At 39.3% G+C, this 23704-nt stretch overlaps 1 protein-coding gene across 2 annotated transcripts in view; it reads left to right on the forward strand.

Moving 5' to 3' along the window:
• Positions 1–23704, forward strand: part of LOC126248895 (general transcription factor IIH subunit 4) — a 129596-nt gene that overhangs the window by 102071 nt on the left and 3821 nt on the right. For both annotated transcript variants that reach the window (XM_049950377.1, XM_049950369.1), the window contains one exon: positions 19883–20067. In XM_049950377.1, the coding sequence (XP_049806334.1) occupies positions 19883–20067 (185 nt within the window). The remainder of the gene's footprint in view (positions 1–19882; positions 20068–23704) is intronic.

Raw genomic sequence — 23704 nt, forward strand, 5'->3', positions numbered from 1 at the left:
TGGGAGAGCCAGTCCTGACAAAACTCTACCATCTGGTGAGCAAGATGTATGAGACAGGCAAAATACCCACAGACTTTAAGAAGAATATAATAATTCCAATACCAAAGAAAGCAGGTGTTGACAGATGTGAAAATTACCGAACTATCAGTTTAATAAGTCACAGCTGCAAAATACTAACACGAATTCTTTACAGATGAATGGAAAAACTGGTAGAAGCGGACCTCGGGGAAGATCAGTTTGGATTCCGTAGAAATGTTGGAACACGTGAGGCAATACTAACCTTACGACTTATCTTAGAAGAAAGATTAAGAAAAGGCAAACCTACGTTTCTAGCATTTGTAGACTTAGAGAAAGCTTTTGACAACGTTAACTGGAATACTCTCTTTCAAATTCTGAAGGTGGCAGGGGTAAAATACAGGGAGTGAAAGGCTATTTACAATTTGTACAGAAACCAGATGGCAGTTATAAGAGTCGAGGGGCATGAAAGGGAAGCAGTGGTTGGGAAAGGAGTGAGACAGGGTTGTAGCCTCTCCCCGATGTTATTCAATCTGTATATTGAGCAAGCAGTAAAGGAAACAAAAGAAAAATTCGGAGTAGGTATTAAAATTCATGGAGAAGAAGTAAAAACTTTGAGGTTCGCCGATGACATTGTAATTCTGTCAGAGACAGCAAAGGACTTGGAAGAGCAGTTGAACGGAATGGACAGTGTCTTGAAAGGAGGATATAAGATGAACATCAACAAAAGCAAAACGAGGATAATGGAATGTAGTCAAATTAAATCGGGTGATGCTGAGGGGATTAGATTAGGAAATGAGACACTTAAAGTAGTAAAGGAGTTTTGCTATTTAGGGACCAAAATAACTGATGATGGTCGAAGTAGAGAGGATATAAAATGTAGACTGGCAATGGCAAGGAAAGCGTTTCTGAAGAAGAGAAATTTGTTAACATCGAGTATAGATTTAAGTGTCAGGAAGTCGTTTCTGAAAGTATTTGTATGGATCGTAACCATGTATGGAAGTGAAACATGGACGATAACCAGTTTGGACAAGAAGAGAATAGAAGCTTTCGAAATGTGGTGCTACAGAAGAATGCTGAAGGTAAGGTGGGTAGATCACGTAACTAATGAGGAGGTATTGAATAGGATTGGGGAGAAGAGAAGTTTGTGGCACAACTTGACTAGAAGTAGGGATCGGTTGGTAGGACATGTTTTGAGGCATCAAGGGATCACAAATTTAGCATTGGAGGGCAGCGTGGAGGGTAAAAATCATAGAGGGAGAATAGAGATCAATACACTAAGCAGATTCAGAAGGATGTAGGTTGCAGTAGGTACTGGGAGATGAAGAAGCTTGCACAGGATAGAGGTATCATCAAACCAGTCTCAGGATGAAGACCACAACAACAACAACAACAACAACAACAACATACCTATACCAGTTTCTTTGATGCCTCTCTCTCTGTGTGTGTGTGTGTGTGTGTGTGTGTGTGTGTGTGTATTTTGTAATTGTTACAGGAACTTGCCGATCATCTTGGAGAGGTAGAAGGGCATACAGATCATTTGCAACTTTATGTACAAGGATATTAGACTTTTAGTTATTGACACTGCGACAGTTTGAACTTTTAAATAATTACATTTGATTTGTAGTTTGAACTACTTAAAAGTATAGAACACAGTGAAAGTTTTGCACTATCTGTACATAAATATAAAGTAAAATTCAGATTTTAAAAGTTGACCTGTGATTTTCATCCACAGACTTACACCACAGTAGTTTATATAATCAGTGTTACTGTAATTCTATGACTGTAATTGCTTTATTTAGACACACACACACACACACACGAACTTGGTGGTGGGTGGATGTTGACTGTTATACAGGGTGAGCACGAAGTCTTGCCCCGATTATAAAAATTTATAACAGAATAATTGTGTGACATAATAAGCTACATTTGATGCCATTACATATGTTCGTGTTACTAGTTGTTGTGACCAATAGATGGTGCTAGTGTTCCGAAACACTGATGAGCTCTGTTAGGTCACGATAGTTGCTGGCGAAATGGCGTTGAAACAGGAGAAAGCACAATGTGTGCTTTGGTTTCACAAAACGAAATCGCCCGTCAGTATTCAGCGCCAATTTCTGGCTTCTTATGGACGCAGCCCTCCTGACATTAAATCAATAAAGCAATGGTATGCAAAGTTTAACGAAACAGGCAGCGTTGAAGGTCATCCTCGAAATGGCAGGCCTCGTGTTAGTGATGCAACTGTTGATCATGTTCAGCAGTCGTTTCAGCAGAGTCCATCTAAATCAACCCGTGAAGCATCACGTGAACTTCAAATACTGCAAGCAAGTGTGTTGAAGGTCCTTCATGAAAGGCTTAGGTTGCATGCTTACAAAGTGCAAATCGTGTTAGTCTTGCAATGATTTGCTGACACGTGCTGAATTTGCAACTGGGATTCTCAACTGGATTTATGGCACTAATGATTTCTTAAATTGCATATGCTTCACCGATGAATCCACCTTTCATGTCAGTGGAATGGTAAATAGGCATAATGTCCGTATATGGGGTTCAGAGTCCCCACATGCCGCTGTACAGTTACAGTGAGACACCGAAAAAATGAATGTTTGGTGCGGCCTCGTGCATAACAAGGTTTTTGGACCATTGTTCTTGGCAGAAAAATCCATTACTGCTAACATTTACTTAGACATTGTTCATTGCCCCCCAGTTAGAAGAATATCAACCATGGACAATTTTCCAGCAAGATGGTGTACCCTCCCACTGAGCTTTGGATTTCCTGGATGAAACATTTCTAGATCGGTGGATTGGAAGGAACGGTCCAACACCCTGGCCACCCCGCTCTCCAGACATTAAATCCCTTGACATTTTTTTCTCGGGTTATATCAGGGACAGAGTTTTCGTCACACCAGTCGCTGACCTTGACGAACTGAAGGCTAGGAGGACATGTTGAGGTTTACTATTGTAAGTGATCTTAAAACAAGTAACACTAACCTCTGTAACGGTATCAAATGTAAATTATTATATCAAACGGCTAATCTGTAATAAATTGCTATAATCAGGGCAAGACTTTGTGCTCACTTAGTATTTCTCCTGGCTGTTCCAAATAGTCCCAAACATTTGCTGGGTTATTAGGATTGAGTGATATTGTGAGCCAGTTGAGGTGCAATAGGGTGCCTAAGTGTCGAATCAGTAGTATGAAAACTGCCAGGAGGCGGGAAACAGTCATTCTACAGAATAGTGGCAGATATGCCATCTAGACCAGACCCAGACAGTGATGCACTCAATATTTTTCAAAGTGTGGATGTTACGCAGTGAAGAAGAAATGTAGCATATCAAACATCTATCCCAACCATTTCCAGAATATTTAGAGGATGTCTGACATCTGTTCCTTATTTACAGGATGTCTGAAATCTGTTTCTGTATTGTGTCAGACAAAGTGAAGGACATTATTCAGAGAAAGGCAATGACCTGGAATCTGCCTAACTGTTTTGGTGGGTCAGATGATAAACACACAAAAAGTAATGGCACTTGTATGTTCAGGATGACTTGGCAAGATACATGTGATTTTTTAAAAGATGTGTTTTTGTGTTTGCAGATGAAGACACCATATTTGTAATAGTAGAGATAGTGAATACAAACTCCTCATTGATATATGAAATTTTATGAGATTAATTATGGATTAACTTTGGATCAATTTTTCAACGAAAACATCTCAGTTTACCATAATCACTTCCATTACCAGATTAATATTTAAGGTTCCTTTTTGTTCCATGACAGTTGGTAAGGTGTTTCCCCATTACACAAATGTAATGAAATCAGTCCTATGGGATCTCTTTACAAATGAACAAAAAATACTTGATAACAAGTTTTAAGAGGATGAAAATCAGCACAACGTGCATTTGGTATATTAACATACAAAATGGGAACTATTAGCACACTATTGTGATGCAATCCTTCAAAAGCTGATGTTATAATTCAGGGTATTTGCATGTTACATGATATCCTGATTTATGATGGGACGTTCTCAAGACCTCAGTGCAGCAATACCATAACAGGAAGTCAAATAAACAATTATTTACAACAGCAACAGCTATCTCCAAGATTTATTAAAGTACATGTGTCCACATATTTCCTGAAACACTCTACCATTTCATTTTGGAACAACTATTGTATTCACTAAACACTCATATGTATAACATTTTATTTACAACAATGTTAAAGATGATGGTATTGTTGCTTCAATTAAGACAAGCACTGAAGTAAAATGTTTCTGATAGGAATTGATTTTATTGGATAAATTCTTTCAAATTGTAGCTTTCATTAAGTTCAGTCTCATGATCCACCAAACTTTGTGTCACTGTTTTTTTTTTTTTTTTACCCAAAATGAAACCATCACAGAACCACCTAAATGAGGCAAAAATGCAATTCCTCAGACCACACTGCCTGTTCCAGTCATTACTGTTTAGTTTTTGTGTTGTATGGCCCATTGGAGACTTGCCGCTTTGTGTGTTGATGTGAGCAATGGCATTTTCCAAGGTACCCGACTCCATACCTCCATTGCTTGTAGTTCCCTTCAATGTTTGTCCGAAATGTGGTTGAGATAGACCTGCATTCATTGATAGTAGTAATTCCTTTTGGGTTTGAAAAGGCCTGAGACTCATCTCAGGCCCCTGTACAGTAGGATCTTTTTGCGACGCCTGTTCTTCTGCATTTGTGCAGGCTTAGACCATAGATGACAAAAAACATGCATGATGTGATTATATTGAAACCATCATCGATCAGCTGATAGCTGACCGCTTCATTTGCCATCAACTTCTGGAGTACTGTTCAGTTTATCTTTATTATATTATTTTCTTTAAAGGTTTCTTGATTATGATGAAATCTCATACAGTGTGTGGTCCCACAAAACAATTTGGAAACACATTTTTCTGGATTGAATCAGTGGATATACAGGCTGAAGCTAAAGAGTGGTATCATTACCAAGCAGATGTGAATGATCTATTTGAGAGTGATTGTTGATGTTTAAATATTAGGAACTGAATGATTAGAGTAGTTTATGTTGTAAAAATATGTTAGTCCTCACATCCAAAACTTAATGAATGATGTAGATTTTGAGACAACATAAAGTTATCTAACTCACTACAAGATTCTCATGTATTATGCTTTTTATTGGAAAATGTTTGAGTGGAGCAAAGACAAAGATGTCTTTTAAATTACACAATGGTTATTGGTCTTAATTTTCATAGCCAATCAAAGAGTGGTAAATGGACAAATTGGGTATCAAATTAGATTGCGTGAGATCTGGTTTTGCAAAATATAAATAAATATAACTGAAATTTTGTGGCAGATTGAAACTGTATGCCAGACTGGGACTCAATTGTGGCACATTTGACTTTCATGGACAAGTGCTCTACCATCTGTGTTATTCAAGCATAATTCACAGCATTATTTCTGCAGTACCCCACCTCTTAACTTCCAATCCTTGCAGAAGTTATCCTGTATACCTGATGGACTAGCACTCCTGAAAAGGCTATAAGTTTGGAAGATCAGGGACAAGGTACTGGTGAATGTATAGCAGTGAGAACAGGTCGGGAGTCATGCTTGGATAGCTCAGTCAGTAGAGCACTTGCCCGCAAAAGGCAAAGGTCCCAGGTTCTATGGGTTCCAGCCCAATACACATTTTTAATCTGTTACTAAGTTTCAAATCAGCACATACTCTGAATTTTCACTCTGCAACAATCTGGAAGAGTTTTAATTGTTTGAATGTAATCCAGGTAAAACATCCTCTAGTATTTTTTAAAATTCTAAGTTAAACATTAAACTTTAAATTTTCTGTCACCTCATTTGCATTATCCTTGACCTATATACTCTAATAATAATTTAATACTGATACGTATTTAGATATATTTCATGCTTCCTGAACAAAACATGAAAATAAAACAGTTTAAAAAGTCCAACAATGGAAAATCCAGGATGGAATAATGACAGTATTATGAAAAGGATAATGGCGACTCACCATATAGCGGAGCTGTTGAATCAGGCATTTTATGAAATGATTTGTCTACATGTAAGAAATAAATTGGAAGGGAAACAAGGGAGTGATTCATTTGAAACATTTGTTGGACGTAATGAGTATACATGGTGTATGATATGAATAAGGCTCTAATGTTACAAGAGATACTCAAGGTTTGCATCTTTAGATGCCATGCGTGCCTGATACTGATGAGCGTTGGCTGCCAGACACACTCAGACTGCGACAAGATCCATTCCAGACTCTACAGGATTGCTGTACGTGAGAGATTGCATGGCTCTCCACAGAAAGCAGTCTAGTCTCGATAAATCCAGTGAATGAAGGGGCCAGGGAACTGGTCCGCCACACCCAATCAACCAGTGCAGGAATGACCTGTTCAAATGCCTACAAACAGCCAGTCCAAAATGAGCAGGTACAACATCATGTTGGAATCAAATGCTGCACCCACATTTGCTGGAACATCTTCAAGCAAGCCAGGAAGAACCTGTTGCAGAAAGGTCTGATAATTCATGGCAGTTGTTGCAGTTCCACCTGCTTTTAATTCATTTGATGATTGTTGTCCTCTGTGTCAATGTGCTGCGTTGCTACACTGGCTGAAAAATGGATTGTGGATTCTGGCACACACTACTGTAAATCATGTAGCCAACAGGTGCACAGTTGTGTTTCACAGTACTTTAATTTTCACTTTGCACAACCCCGAATATTACACAGTTACATGGCCAGTGCACTATTATTTAACATTCAATAAGCCTCATTAATTGTTAGCAGGCGAAACTCCACATACTGCTACAATAGTTTCCTGTTGAACATCTACGAGCAGTAAAAACATAACCATACAGTTCACAGCTCTTGAAGAACAGTCAGGTATATATGGAGCAGACATTGTCACTGTTTTTACACACAGCCTAATTGTTTAACAATTATTACTGTTAAGTTGAAGCATTGTTGTTGTTCTAAACAGCACACGTTACTCGTCTGAAACTCAGCCGTGGACTGACTATCTCGTGACCAAGAATCTGGCCCTTTTATATCATCACAGTAATCGGTACTGAAACTACACATTGCTTAAAATTACATTTACAGAAATTACAATTAAAACTTAACTCATTAAAAGAACTGAATACATAAAAAACTCCGTCTTGTTAACAGTTCCTTCTACTACAAGTGCTAAGCCAAATTATTTGTTTAAATCATGAAATTAACAAATATAGTTACATAAACAATACTGTTGACAAAACTGTTAATTACTTTGGAATTAATGAAGGGCTGATTTTGCTAACATGTTTTTGAATAAAACTAAATAGATACTTTAAGATTACTAGTACTTCATCTTTCAAATGTTTACAATTTTTACAGAATTTATACATGTTTATATGTCAACAGTAGAATTTAAGTTACGAAACAATTACAGATTTCACCCTATAACAAAAGATACTAACTAGGAATAGTCAAAATAAATTAGAAAATCAATTACATACATAAAACTAAGCACAAAATTAGATCTGGTGTTATTTGCTTTAAAACTGGTGGCCAATCTTCCTCTTTTATGGAAATGCAGATTATATTCACATATGTTAATGATAATTAGTTAAAAGCAACAAAACGAATTTAAGGAGTCAGATGGCAAAACAAGTGGGGAATTAAAATTATCCGAGCTTGCTTCGTCACATGGTGAAGCATGATGGGAAAAGGTAACCCCTGACTAAGTAGTCACCTGCCAAACCCTGGAGAACACCTATGACACCTGCTGGAGAACTGGTATCCTCAGCACTCTTTACGTGGAACTTCCGTGGTCGCCTGCCCTGTTTTCTTCGGGCATTTTTACAAGACCGAGTTTTCAAGGTGCGTGTGGGTTCTGCTTTGTTGGACATCTTTATTCAGGCAAATGGTGTGCCTCAGGGTTCCATCCTGAGCGCCGTCCTCTTTGCTATCACCATTAACCATATCATGGCCTGTCTCCTACCGGGCATCTATGGCTCCCTTTTTGTCGATGATTTTGCCATCTATTGCAGTTCTCCATGGACCTGTCTCACTGAGTGGCATCTTCAGTGCTGTCTTGATCATCTTCACTCCTGGAGCATCGCCAATGGCTTTTGCTTTTCCACTGACAAAACTGTCTGTATAAATTTCTGGTGGCGCAAATGGTTTCTCTCACCATCTCTACATCTTGGGCCTGTTACCCTGTGAACACAGGATTATAAATACAAAATCATGAACAAAGGATTGTAAATACAAAATCAAATAAGGCTGAATTGGGAGTAGGTTTAATAATGAATAAGAAAATTTGAACATAGGTAAGCTGCTATGAACAGCTTGGTGAACACATTACTGTAGCCAAGATAGACATGAGCCCACATCCACCACAATAGTAAAAGTTTATATGCCAATCAGCACAGCAGATGATGAAGAGATTGAGGAAATGTGTGTTGAGAAAAAGAAATTATTCAGATAGTTAAATGAGATGAGAATTTAATAGTCGTGGGGACAGGAATTTGATAGTAGGAAAAGGAAGAGAAGGAAACATGGTAGGTGAATACGGACTCGGGGAAAGGAATGAAAGAGGAACCACCTGGTAGAATTTTGCACATAGCATAATTTAATCATTGCTAACGCTTGGCGTAAGAACCGTCAAAGAAGGTTGTATTCAGTAGGAGAGACCAGATAGTTCCAGATTTTATATAATGGCAAGACAGAGATTTCAGAACCAGATTGTAAATTGTAAAAGATATTCAGGGGCAGACGTAGATTCTGACCACAATTTATTGTTTATGAACTGTTGATGAAAACTGGAGAAACTGCAAAAAGATGGGAAATTAAGGAGATAGGACCTTGATACATTGAAAGAACCAGAAGTTGTTGAGAAACTATTGACAAGAAAAGAGGAAAGGAGTACAGTAGAAGAAGAATGGATAGCTTTGATTGATGAAATAGTGAAGCCAGCAGAGGATCAAGTAGGTAAAAAGACAGAGGCTACTAGAAATCCTTGGGTAACACAGGAGATATTGAATTTAATTGATGAAAGGAGAAAATATAAAAACACATTAAATAAATCAGGCAACAGCAAATACAAACATAAAAATCTGATTGACAGGAAGTGCAAAATGGCTAAGCAGGAATGGCTAGATTGAGAAGCAAGATAGATACTTGCCAACAGGAAAATGAAAGAGACTTTTGGAGAAAAGAGAACCACCTATATGAATATCAAGAGCTCAGATGGAAAACCAATCATAAGCAAAGAAAGCTGAAAGGTGGAAGAAGTACATATATAGAGGGTCTGCACAAGTGAGATGTAGTTGAGGACAATGTTATAGAAAAGAAAGAGAACATAGATGAAGATGAGATGGTAGAAATGATACTGTGAGAAGAAATTGACAGAGCTCTGAAAGGTCTTAAGTCAAAACAAGGCCCCCGGAGTAGACAATATTGAATTAGAATTACTGATAACCTTGGGAGAGCCAGTCATGACAAAACTCTTTCATCTGGTGAGCAAGATGTACAAGACAGGCGAAATACCCTCAGACTTCAAGAAGAATATAATAATTCCATTGTCAAAGAAAGCAGGTGCTGACAAGTGTGAATATCATTGTACTGTCATTTTAATAAGTCGTGGTTGCAAAATACTAACATGAATTCTGTACAGAAGAATGGAAGCCGACCTCAGGGAAGATCAGTTTGGATTCCAAAGAGATGTAGGAACATGCCAGGCAGTACTGAACCTTTGACTTCTCGTAGAAGATAGGTTAATGAGAGGCAAACCTGCATTTACAGCATTTGTAGACCTAGAGAAAGCTATTGACAATATTGACTTAAATACTCTCTTTTTAATTATGAGGGTAGCAGGGATAAAATACAGGGAGCAAAAGGCTATTTACAACTTGTAAGGGTGGAGGGGCATGAAAGGGAAGCACTGGGTGAGAAGGGAGTGGGACAGGCCCTGAAGTTATTCAATGTGTACATTGAGCAAGCACTAAAGGAAACAAAAGAAAAATTTGGAATAGGTATTAAAGACCAGGAAGGAAAAATAAAAATTCTGTCAGACACAGCAAAGGACATGGAAGACCAAGTGAACAGATGGACAGTGTCTTGAAAGGAGGAAGCAAGATGAAGATCAACAGAGGCAAAATGAAGATAATTTCATGTACTTGAATTAAATGAGGTGATGCTGAGGGAATTACATGAAAAATGAAATTTTTTAACATCAAGTATGGATTTAAGTGTCTGGAAGTCTTTCCTGAAAGTATTTGGATGGAGTATAGCCCTGTATGGAAGTGGCACATAGATGATAAAGAGTTAAAACAAGAGGAGAATAGAAGCTTTTGAATTGGATGGTACTGAAGAATGCTGAAGATTGGCTGGGAAGATCATGTAACTAATGAGGAGGTACTGAATAGACACCCCCCCCCCCTGAACCATGGACCTTGCCGTTGGTGGGGAGGCTTGCATGCCTCAACGATACAGATAGCCGTGCCTTAGGTGCAACCACAACGGAGGGGTATCTGTTGAGAGGCCAGCCAAACGTGTGGTTCCTGAAGAGGGGCAGCAGCCTTTTCAGTAGTTGCAGGGGGCAACAGTCTGGATGATTGACTGATCTGGCCCTGTAACACTAACCAAAATGGCCTTGCTGTTCTGGTACTGCGAACGGCTGAAAGCAAGGGGAAACTGCAGCCGTAATTTTTCCCGAGGGCATACAGCTTTACTGTATGATTAAATGATGATGGCGTCCTCTTGGGTAAAATATTCCGGAGGTAAATAGTCCCCCATTCAGATCTCCGGGCGGGGACTACTCAAGAGGACGTCGTTATCAGGAGAAAGAAAACGCATTCTACGGATCGGAGTGTGGAATGTCAGATCCCTTAATCGGGCAGGTAGATTAGAAAATTTAAAAAGGGAAATAGATAGGTTAAAGTTAGATATAGTGGGAATTAGTGAAGTTCGGTGGCAGGAGGAACAAGACTTTTGGTCAGGTGAATAAAGGGTTGTTGTTGTTGTTGTGGTCTTCAGTCCTGAGACTGGTTTGATGCAGCTCTCCATGCTACTCTATCCTGTGCAACCTTCTTCATCTCCCGGTACCTACTGCAACCTACATCCTTCTGAATCTGCTTAGTGTATTGATCTCTTGGTCTCCCTCTACGATTTTTACCCTCCACGCTGCCCTCCAATGCTAAAGTTGTGATCCCTTGATGCCTCAAAACATGTCCTACCAACCGATCCCTTCTTTTAGTCAAGTTGTGCCACAAACTTCTCTTCTCCCCAATCCTATTCAATACCTCCTCATTAGTTACGTGATCTATCCACCTTATCTTCAGCATTCTTCTGTAGCACCACATTTCGAAAGCTTCTATTCTCTTCTTGTACAAACTAGTTATCGTCCATGTCTCACTTCCATACATGGCTACACTCCATACAAATACTTTCAGAAACGACTTCCTGACACCTAAATCTATACTCGATGTTAACAAATTTCTCTTCTTGAGAAACGCTTTCCTTGCCATTGCCAGTCTACATTTTATATCCTCTCTACTTCGACCATCATCGGTTATTTTACTCCCTAAATAGCAAAACTCCTTTACTACTTTAAGTGTCTCATTTCCTAATCTAATTCCCTCAGCATCACCCGACTTAATTTGACTACATTCCATTATCCTCGTTTTGCTTTTGTTGATGTTCATCTTATATCCTCCTTTCAAGACATTGTCCATTCCGTTCAACTGCTCTTCCAAGTCCTTTGCTGTCTCTGCCAGAATTACAATGTCATCGGCGAACCTCAAAGTTTTTACTTCTTCTCCATGAATTTTAATACCTACTCCGAACTTTTCTTTTGTTTCCTTTACTGCTTGCTCAATATACAGATTGAATAACATCGAGGAGAGGCTACAACCCTGTCTCACTCCTTTCCCAACCACTGCTTCCCTTTCATGCCCCTCGACTCTTATAACTGCCATCTGGTTTCTGTACAAATTGTAAATAGCCTTTCGCTCCCTGTATTTTACCCCTGCCACCTTCAGAATTTGAAAGAGAGTATTCCAGTCAACATTGTCAAAAGCTTTCTCTAAGTCTACAAATGCTAGAAACGTAGGTTTGCCTTTTCTTAATCTTTCTTCCAAGATAAGTCGTAAGGTCAGTATTGCCTCACGTGTTCCAACATTTCTACGGAATCCAAACTGATCTTCCCCAAGGTCGGCTTCTACCAGTTTTTCCATTCGTCTGTAAAGAAAATAAAGGGTTACAAAATACAAAATCAAATAGGGGTAATGCAGGAGTAGGTTTAATAATGAATTAAAAAATAGGAGTACGGGTAAGCTACTACAAACGGTATAGTGAACGCATTATTGTGGCCAAGATAGACACGAAGCCCACACCTACTACAGTAGTACAAGTTTATATGCCAACTAGCTCTGCAGATGACGAAGAAATTGATGAAATGTATGATGAGATAAAAGAAATTATTCAGGTAGTGAACGGAGACGAAAAGTTAATAGTCATGGGTGACTGGAATTCAAGAGTAGGGAAAGGGAAAGAAGGAAACATAGTAGGTGAATATGGATTGGGGCTAAGAAATGAAAGAGGAAGCCGCCTGGTAGAATTTTGCACAGAGCATATCTTAATCATAGCTAATAATTGGTTCAACAATCATAAAAGAAGGTTGTATACATGGAAGAACCCAGGAGATACTAAAAGGTATCAGATAGATTATATAATGGTAAGACATGAACCAGGTTATAAATTGTAAGACATTTCCAGGGGCAGATGTGGACTCTGACCACAATCTATTGGTTATGAACTGTAGATTAAAACTGAAGAAACTGCAAAAAGGTGGGAATTTAAGGAGATGGGACCTGGATAAGCTGAAGGAACCAGAGGTTGTACAGTGTTTCAGGGAGAGCATAAGGGAAGAATTGACAGGAATGGGGGAAAGAAATACAGTAGAAGAAGAATGGGCAGCTTTAAGGGATGAAATAGTGAAGGCAACAGAGGATCAAATAGGTAAAAAGAGGAGGGCTAGTAGAAACCCTTGGGTAACAGAAGAAATATTGAATTTAATTGATGAAAGGAGAAAATATAAAAATGCAGTAAATGAAGCAGGCAAAAAGGAATACAAACGTCTCAAAAATGAGATCGACAGGAAGTGCAAAATTGCTAAGCAGGGATGGCTAGAGAACAAATGTAAGGATGTAGGGGCTTATCTCAATAGGAAAATTAAAGAGACCTTTGGAGAAAAGAGAACAACTTGCATGAATATCAAGAGCTCAGATGGAAAACCAGTTCTAAGCAAAGAAGGGAAAGCAGAAAGGTGGAAGGAGTATATAGAGGGTCTATACAAGGCAATGTACTAGAGGGCAATGTTATAGAAATGGAAGAGGATGTAGATGTAGACGAAATGGGAGATAAGATACTGCATGAAGAGTTTGACAGAGCACTGAAAGACCTGAGTCGAAACAAGGCCCCCGGAGTAGACAACATTCCATTGGAACTACTGATGGCCTTGGGAGAGCCAGTCCTGACAAAACTCTACCATCTGGTGAGCAAGATGTATGAGACAGGCGAAATACCCTCAGACTTCAAGAAGAATATAATAATTCCAATCCCAAAGAAGGCAGGTGTTGACAGATGTGAAAATTACCGAACTATCAGTTTAATAAGTCACAGCTGCAAAATACTAACACGAATTCTTTACAGATGAATGGAAAAACTGGTAGAAGCCGACCTCGGGGAAGATCAATTTGGATTCCGTAGAAATGTTGCAACACGTGAGGCAATACTGACTCTACGACTTATCTTAGAAGAAAGTTAAGGAAAGGCAAACCTACATTTCTAGCATTTGTAGACTTAGAGAAATCTTGTGACAATGTTGATTGGAATACTCTTTCAAATTCTAAAGGCGTCAGGGGTAAAATACTTGGAGCGAAAGGCTATTTACAATTTGTACAGAAACCAGATGGCAGTTATAAGAGTCGATGGACATGAAAGGGAAGCAGTGGTTGGGGAGTGAGACAGGGTTGTAGCCTATCCCCGATGCTATTCAATCTGTATATTGAGCAAGCAATAAAGGAAACAAAAAAAAAAGTTCGGGGTAGGTATTAAAATCCATGGAGAAGAAATAAAAACTTTGAGGTTCGCCGATGACATTGTAATTCTGTCAGAGACAGCAAAGGACTTGGAAGAGCAGTTGAACGGAATGGATGGTGTCTTGAAGGGAGGATATAAGATGAACATCAACAAAAGCAAAACGAGGATAATGGAATGTAGTCGAATTAAGTCGGGTGATGTTGAGGGTATTAGATTAGGAAATGAGACACTTAAAGTAGTAAAGGAGTTTTGGTATTTGGGTAGCAAAATAACTGATGATAGTCGAAATAGGGAGGATATAAAATGTAGACTGGCAATGGCAAGGAAAGTGTTTCTGAAGAAGAAAAATTTGTTAACATTGAGTATAGATTTAAATGTCAGGAAGTCGTTTGTAAAAGTATGTTTATGGAGTGTAGCCATGTATGGAAGTAAACATGGACGATAAATAGTTTAGCAAGAAGAGAATAGAAGCTTTCGAAATGTGGTGCTACAGAAGAATGCTTAAGATTATATGGGTAGATCACATAACTAATGAATAGTTATTGAATAGAATTGGGGAGAAGAGGAGCTTGTGGCACAACTTGACTAGAAGAAGGGATCGGTTAGTAGGACATGTTCTGAGACATCGAGGGATCACCAATTTAGTATTGGAGGGCAGCGTGGAGGGTAAAAATCATAGAGGGAGACCAAGAGATGAATACACTAAACAGATTCAGAAGGATGTAGGCTGCAGTGGGTACTGGGAGATGAAGAAGCTTGCACAGGATAGAGTAGCATGGAGAGCTGCATCAAACCAGTCTCAGGACTGAAGACCACAACAACAACACAATACGAGGTACATTCAGGTTCTAAGGCCTCCGATTTTTTTTCTAATTAACTACTCACCTGAAATCGATGTAACTGGCGTTACTTCTCGACGTAATTGCCCTGCAGATGTACACATTTTTCACAACGCTGACGCCATGATTCCATGGCAGCGGCAAAGGCTTCTTTAGGAGTCTGTTTTGACCACTGGAAAATCGCTGAGGCAATAGCAGCACGGCTGGTGAATGCGCGGCCACGGAGAGTGTCTTTCATTGTTGGAAAAAGCCAAAAGTCACTAGGAGCCAGGTCAGGTGAGTAGGGAGCATGAGGAATCGCTTCAAAGTTGTTATCACGAAGAAACTGTTGCGTAACGTTAGCTCGATGTGCGGGTGCGTTGTCTTGGTTAAACAGCACACGCGCAGCTCTTCCCGGACGTTTTTGTTGCAGTGCAGGAAGGAATATGTTCTTCAAAACATTTTCGTAGGATGCACCTGTTACCGTAGTGCCCTTTGGAACGCAATGGGTAAGGATTACGCCCTCGCTGTCCCAGAACATGGACACCATCATTTTTTCAGCACTGGCGGTTACCCGAAATTTTTTCGGTGGCGGTGAATCTGTGTGCTTCCATTGAGCTGACTGGCGCTTTGTTTCTGGTTTGAAAAATGGCATCCACGTCTCATCCATTGTCACAACCGACGAAAAGAAAGTCCCATTCATGCTGTCGTTGCGTGTCAACATTGCTTGGCAACATGCCACACGGGCAGCCATGTGGTCGTCCGTCAGCATTTGTGGCACCCACCTGGATGACACTTTTCGCATTTTCAGGTCGTCATGCAGGATTGTGTGCACAGAACCCACAGAAATGCCAACTCTGGAGGCGATCTGTTCAACAGTCATTCGGCAATCCCCCAAAACAATTCTCTCCACTTTCTCGATCATGTCGTCAGACCGGCTTGTGCGAGCCCGAGGTTGTTTCGGTTTGTTGTCACACGATGTTCTGCCTTAATTAAACTGTCGCACCCATGAACACACTTTCGACACATCCATAACTCCATCGCCACGTGTCTCCTTCAACTGTCGATGAATTTCAATTGGTTTCACACCACACAAATTCAGAAAACAAATGATTGCATGCTGTTCAAGTAAGGAAAACGTCGCCATTTTAAGTATTTAAAACAGTTCTCATTCTCGCCGCTGGCGGTAAAATTCCATCTGCCGTACGGTGCTGCCATCTCTGGGACGTATTGACAATGAACGCAGCCTCATTTTAAAACAATGCGCATGTTTATATCTCTTTCCAGTCCGGAGAAAAAAAATCAGAGGCCTTAGAACTTGAATGCACCTCGTGGAACTGAGGAAAAAAGAAATTTGTGACACAATGTGACTAGGAGATGGGACACAACCTGACTAAGAGATGAGATCAGTTGATAGGACACATTCTGAGACATCAAAGGCTCCCCAATTTAGTACTGGAGGGAAGAATGGGGGGGTAAAAATTATAGAGGGAAACCAAGAGATGAATACAGAAGCAGATTCAGAAGGATGTAGGTTGCAGTAATTACTCGGAAGGTGAAGAGTCTTACACAGGATAGAGTTGCATCGAGACCTGCATCAAACCGGTCTTCGGAACTGAGGACCACAACAACAACTTATCCATGAAATTATACTTCCTGACAAACAGAAGCGGAAGAGGAAACGAAATGGAAATTCATGAGTTAAAAAAATATGTGATGTATTTTGTTTGTTATAAAATCAAGACAAATTTACAAAGAACTTTGCAATATGAGCCCACTTTTCAATATGACGCTTCAACCCCTCTGACCTGGATGCATGCCCGGATTCAGTTTGGAAGAGAATAACAAAGCTGTTATATCGTCTCCTGGCCCCCAACTGTTTTAACTGGACCTCGATATCATGGATATTGGCACTGGGGTGCAGCTGACGTCAGAGCTGGTCCTAGACGTTCTATCGGTGGCAGATTTGGGGATCTTGGTGTCCACAAGAGTACCTCAACACCATGCAGACAGCTCATAGAGGCATGCATCGGGCGTCGGCGAGCATTGTCACAGAATAGGTAACACAAGAGGTCGCACGATGTCCTTGTTGTACTGTTGTGCCATCAGAATTCCTTCAATCAATACAAGCCAGATCGCCCATACACGCTGATGATGGTCATCTGGGGGAGTGGAGGGGGTTAGTGCAGAACTGCAATTGATCACTGAACATAATGAAATGCCATTCACCAGCATTCTGTCCTTCTTGGTCACAGCATCACTCCAAACGACAATGTTTATGTTGTGTTAACAACAGTCTATGCATGGGATGGTAACTTGCAAGTCCAGCTGCTGCTAATCTCCGAGCAGTGTATAGAACAACAAAGAATGTTTCAGGGAGTCCAACACTTGTTCTCAGATGACAGGCACAGATGTAAAGGGGTTATGATGTGCTTGGTGCATAATACCACAATCGGGCCACTATCACATCTGAATGCCCTACAAATCTGGATATAGCGCGATTCGATCAGCCAGCCAAATGGAGACAATGAGCCCCCCTTTCAAATGTATTAGGTTAGGTCAGTTCTGATAATGCTGTCTCACATGAATACACAGCATCTGTGTATCCAAAGTACTCAACTTTTGATGCCATTTGCGCTTGTTATAAACCCTAAAAGGCCTGGTAACAATAGTAAACACAAACAAAACTAATGTTCTCTGGTGTCCATTCTATTTGTTGCAGAGAATTGCAATGCTAATCATTAATGCTAAAGACTTTGATGGTATACGTGAACCAAGTTATATTGTCATCTGACGATATCATCTGCGTGCTTTGCTTTGTTTGTTGGCAGTGTGTATATTAAACCCATTTCATTTTAAGTGGCTAAGTAGATTGCAAGGAATTGGGAGCATCAGACTATACCTTATTAGAAAGATTTAAATACCAGTGATTTCTCATGTAAAGTAGCCTAATAAATATAAAAGGCATTTTGTAAAGTTTTTCCTTCAGAATGAAGTTTCTTATTTAAGAGAGACCACTAGTGTCTCAGCAACTGAACTTATGAGCAACCGAAGAATTGTTTGGGGATTGATAAAAGTTTTGCATGTACTTTTTTCCAGAGGAATTAGGAAAGTGTAACATGAAAATAGATCAGCATTGTAATAAACTGTGCAAATGATGGTATTGTTATTGGCACAGAAAGGATATCCAATGAACAGCATATGAAGTATGTTAAAAAATATTTTAAGAACAGAATCAAAGTTACTTTTTAAAAATTGTAAATGTATACCTTACCAAAACTAAGAAGCCCTGAACAAGAAGAGAATTTTATCATCTGAAACTTGACAGTACATTACAACCGCAATCCTTGGTCAGTTGTTTGCAGTTACCTCTAATGCTGGTGTTCAAACTAACTGCCATCATGCAGACAATGCACCTGAAAATGATGATGGACACTGCTGGACGCAGACCTTAATGTCACTTTTGGCATTTCTGTACAGGTTATATTCTCCTGCAGATCAATAAATGCTCATGGTATATTGGTGTACACTGTAGAGTTGAGGTGTCCCAAATGGAAAAGTAGCATCAGGTCTGGTTACCTAGTCGACCATTCCACCAGACTCCGTCTGCCAGTCTAACACTCAGGAAGAACCTCACCCAGGAGTCGGCAGACGCTTTGTCCAAAGTGTGAAGGTGCACCATATTGCTGGAAGGAAAACCTACATCTCTGTCCATGAGGCAGATTGTCCAAATAGAGCATTAACATTACTTCAGGATGATGTATGTAGCATGCAGCTTAAGTGTGTTGTTAAAAAATATGGGACCAATGAGGACATCTCCAGGTATACCACACCACACATGTAACATAGGGTTAGTCTCACTGCCATGGCAGTAAGACTAGGATCATCGTTTGCCCACTAGATTGCATCATGTCTCTTCACCCTCTTGTACAGGTGGAAACTGGCTTCATTGCAAAAGAAAATGTCACCTTCAAAGTTATATTGCTGTTTGCATCTTTCTTCAAACCATTCACAGAACTGCACCTGCCTGTCAGTATGATCATCATCAAGTTCTTGCACATAATGGTTTTGATATGCATGGAAATGATTATAGAGGACAGTATCCTGGACACTGAGACTCAGCTGATGCCGCAGTCCCGTGCCACGTTCCTTGTTGACTGAGTTGGACTCAGTATCACCTTAGCTAGTACGGCTACCGATTACATATCCGCTGTTGGTGTGCGAGGTCTTCCAGAATGTCTTGTCATCAATGCTGAACAGTTCCATTACATAACCAGTCATTGTGCTGCTGCTTCCTGTTGAATCATGCCTGCCACATGCCTTCTCCTGATGGGTGTACATTGCTGTACAAGCCAATACACTCCAGAACAGCATGACACCACACAGCTGTGTTAATTGATGCGCTGTTAATACACTAAGTTAATACATTTCCTACAGACAACTGGCCTTGTGGTACTACACACTGCATGCAACTAATCATTTTGACTGTGTGGGGCTGGGGTGTGGGGAAGGGGGGGTCATCTCTCTTGTAGTTTTCACTATCTCCACTAATACCATATTTGTCGTGTGAGACGTGACTTTTGTATCACTCTGTATACTGTATCTGCAAGTACTCATTAATGCACTTTTATTTCCCTGTCCAAAGCATTCAGTTTTCCCCACTAACCTAGTTTGATGTCCAAATTATGTTGGAAATCTGATTATATTCTGATGTGTCCACTAATTTATACCACTCTATTCAGATCGAAATTTGTTCTCTGTTTGTTGACAGCAAATGACAATTTCTTGCTTCCAGTTTTCTAGATATGAAAGAAAACAAGAGTTTTTGCACTGATTCCATGACGTTCCAACTTAAATAAGTATATTTTTATTAACTTGATGCAGTTAATATTCACATTAAGTTTTAGATTGACATTGTTATGTATAACTAGTATTTAAATGTAATATGTTGCAGCGCAAAGCTGGTCGATTCTATCCAACGCGATTGGCACTCAATCTCGCATCTGGCCAAAGCAAGATATTGACAGAGGCTGCGGCTGAAGGCTACATCGTTGTTGAAACAAATTATCGTGTATATGCATACACCAGTTCCAATTTACAAGTGGCGCTTGTTGGCCTCTTTTGTGAACTTTTATACAGGTATTATTTTGACACACAGAAATTTGTTAATATTTAAGATCTGTGTCAGGCTAGTAAATAAGAAATAAAAATTATTATATGAGCAAGTTATCATATTTTGAAATAAAAGTTGTTTTTCAAGTTCTGTTTATCACATTTTGCTCAGATTACTGTGTATCAAAAAGGAATTTTTGGGCTTTGATTGATTCCTACTCGTATCCTTACATATCTTTGTCTGTTTGTTCTGCTTCACGATTCATTATAGTGACTGTTTTAATTTTTGGTCCAGAAGATTAAGGAAACAGAACAAAGGACAGGAACAATAAATAATATTTCACTTTTTGTAAAGCCACATGCAGGAAATCACTATCAACAACCTGATGTATACATATGAAGTTCTGAAATCCAAATATCAAGATTTGGCTTCTGAAGCGGCAGAAGATCATGCTTCAACATACATAGCAGTAAGAAAAATACAAACAGAACAAATTGCAGTCTGTACTTGGGGCACAGCTCTGCTGCCTAAAGGAAGATAAACTTTTTCAATACATAAATGATTTTTGCCTTCCACCTTGCATGATGAATCCCTTTAGACACACAAAGACACTCCATGAAATTGTTCTTCGAGAAGAGAATTTGCAGTTAATTCAGAAACTACCAGTATAATCATCTCCTATATCATTTGCTTGCATCTTTCCCAAAATGCATCTCTAAAAGCTTTTATTTTATGCAATTGTGAGAGAGACTGATGATTTAACAGAACAGTCATTCATTGCAAATTTCGTGGACAACTTCCCCTGCTCTCTTCCACAGTAAGTTAAACAATCAAAATGCATGACACGTTAGCGGCATTGAAATTGAGTTGGATTGTTTTTCTTTTTTAATAAATTTGTCTATAAATGTTATCTTTTTAGTACATTAATGCATGATTCATTGATTTGTTGAATTTTCATATTCATTTCGCTTTCTTCTGTTAATGGCTGCGTGTCATGTTCAGATGTTTTCTTTCTCAAGTAACTGATGATTGCTTCCATGTATGTACCTTGGGGGTCTTTTCAGCTGCTGACTGATCTAAAATTGGTTATCTTTTTCAATTGTAAAGATCTTCAAAGCAATGAAGTGCGCTAATTCGTCAAGGTTTTGAAAACAAAACAAAAAAAGTGTTCTTTTCACTTGTTACATTTTGATGATCTCCCAGCTATTTATATAGTTGCCACCTTCTGATTCTAGCATGCAGTTTCCCAGCTCCTGCATTGGAAACACATTCAGCTGGGGAAATCAAAGTAAACAATCCCTCTACATTAGGTAATCAATGAATTTATCATGCAGAAATAATACGTGTGCATACTTGACATTTGTTTGGGAAATTTATCTATAATGCATACAGCTCACAATTAGATTTTAAAAAATCGTGAATGAGTAAAAATGAATGAATGAATGAATGATCACCAGTGAACTAGTTCCCAAAAATGAAAGAGTTTGCCCATCTCTAGTTATGACTGGAACCAGTACTGATATGGTGACGTACGGTTGAAATACAAACATGAGTGTGTATTGCAGTTGCAGTCAGTCAACATGGGTCTGGGTAAGGTTTATCAAAACAGCAGCACTAGTGCTGCTGTTCTTCACGAGTATCGATGCATTAAAGGAATATCAAGAGGTCCTCTTTCCACACATGGGTTGAATAACATCATCCAGAAGATTGAATTAACTGGTGATTTGGTAATTGCTGCTGTGAGAGGTCAGTAGCCAGTCATACCATAAATAGTTGAAGAAGTTACTGTTGCCATGGCTGAGAATGCTGAACGTAGTGTGTGATCTTCAAGCAACAAATGAGCAGAGTCAAAACAGCTGAACATTCTGTGGTCCACTGTTTGAGAAATGCTGCAAGCAGTTGTGAAATGGTATCTCTGATGCAGTTCTGGGCTGTCGTGGATGCAGATGATCATGACATTGAGCAATGTTTGTAACATGGAACATAAACATGGTACAAGCAAACAAATATTACCATGCCATGTAGAGATTAAAATGTGTTTCTTTCAGTGGTTTATCTGTTATTTCTCTTCTGCCTATCCCTACAAATATTCCCACATAGTTTCATTTCCCTACAATTATTCGTTTTTCGTGGAAGCCCTCTCAAGTAGTGAAAGTTTAATTATAACCACCCTGTGTGTTTATTTGCATACCGTCACAAAGGGTTAGTTCAGTACTTCTCAAGAATCTGTTTTTCTTGAGACTCTTAATCCCTACATTAAAATAAATCATTAGGGTGATATTTGTGCTGTAGGATGATATTTGTGCTGCTTGGTGCTTCCTCCACTGATGACAACATATCTTTCCTCATTATGTAGTCAGATCTCAATACTGATGGGCTACCATGACAGTTATGACAATTATAACAGCTTCTTGTTATAACCCTTTTATACATCATCTAGATATGTATAAGGGGCCACTCAAAAGAAAATGAGACAGATGGTATAAAGATCAGTAAACTGTTTATTGTTTCAAAAGTAATTGTCATAATTGTTAATACATTTATCCCATGGTCAGTGCCTTTGTGGAAAACTGTTCAGTTGCCTACAGAACCATGATTGTACCCGGGCATTTACCACTTTATCCAAAGCAAATTGACAGCCACAAATGTCTTTCTCCAGGGCTCCAAAAATATCGAAATTGCATGGGAGAGATCAGAATTATGTGGCGGACATGAAAGGGCTTCCCAGCAAAACTACTCTAGCATAGTCAAAACAACCTTGGCAACGTGAGTGCTGCTCACATCCTCCATACAATTCTGTCCCTCCCCATGTGGTATCCATGTTTTTGAAGCCCCAAAGAATGACATTCATGGCTTTCGATGAAATCATATTTCAGATTCCCTAAGTATATCTGTTAACGTTAAGCAACTACAAAACCTGTAAATTTTGACTTGCTTTGTCTCTCCTATGAGCCTCCATGGGAGTCTGTGTTGATCCTTTTGCTTTGCACATGTATACTGTAGGTTATGTCTATCAATTACAATTTAAATTGAGTCATGCAACAAGCTAGGAAGAGCTTGAGTAAATTCAGGCAGGAAGAGTCCTCTAACAAATTACAGAAAAAAATGTGAAAGGTTAAATACTATCTTGGTCCTACTGGAATCAAGTGTTATCCTAAAATGAAACCAAGATGTGTATGGAAGAAGGTTCTACAAGATTATTTACCACCATGTCTAATTCTAATTTTTTTAATGCATCCATTGTGGTCTTCAATCCTTCAGGACCTTTTACCGTATGTACACTTAGCTATGCTGTCTAAACTGGGCAGTATATTTTTTGAAACTTGTTGTTGAAGATTATCATTGTACAGCCCACAGCAGAGTTTCACTGCCTGCATGTCAGCTTTAGAATTCCTGTACCATTTTCTAGGTTGCCCCGGTCCTATTTTATGCATCTTCTCTTCCAATTCTTTTCTTACTATTTCCTACAACTTAGACCTTTCTTTCCCGTGAATGTTATAACATAGGTTTTTAAATCTTGCCTGTCGCCATGTTGTTAATGTGTTGTCATCTCTTACTCAGTGCAGCTCTCCAATCTTATCCATCTCATGGGGGAGGATTTTTGGCAGTGAAATGTATTCAGCTGCCCCCTTACCCAAATTATATAATAGTTGTATACAACAT

This window comes from Schistocerca nitens, chromosome 1 (assembly GCF_023898315.1).
Source record: "Schistocerca nitens isolate TAMUIC-IGC-003100 chromosome 1, iqSchNite1.1, whole genome shotgun sequence".
Taxonomy (NCBI): Eukaryota; Metazoa; Arthropoda; class Insecta; order Orthoptera; family Acrididae; genus Schistocerca; species Schistocerca nitens.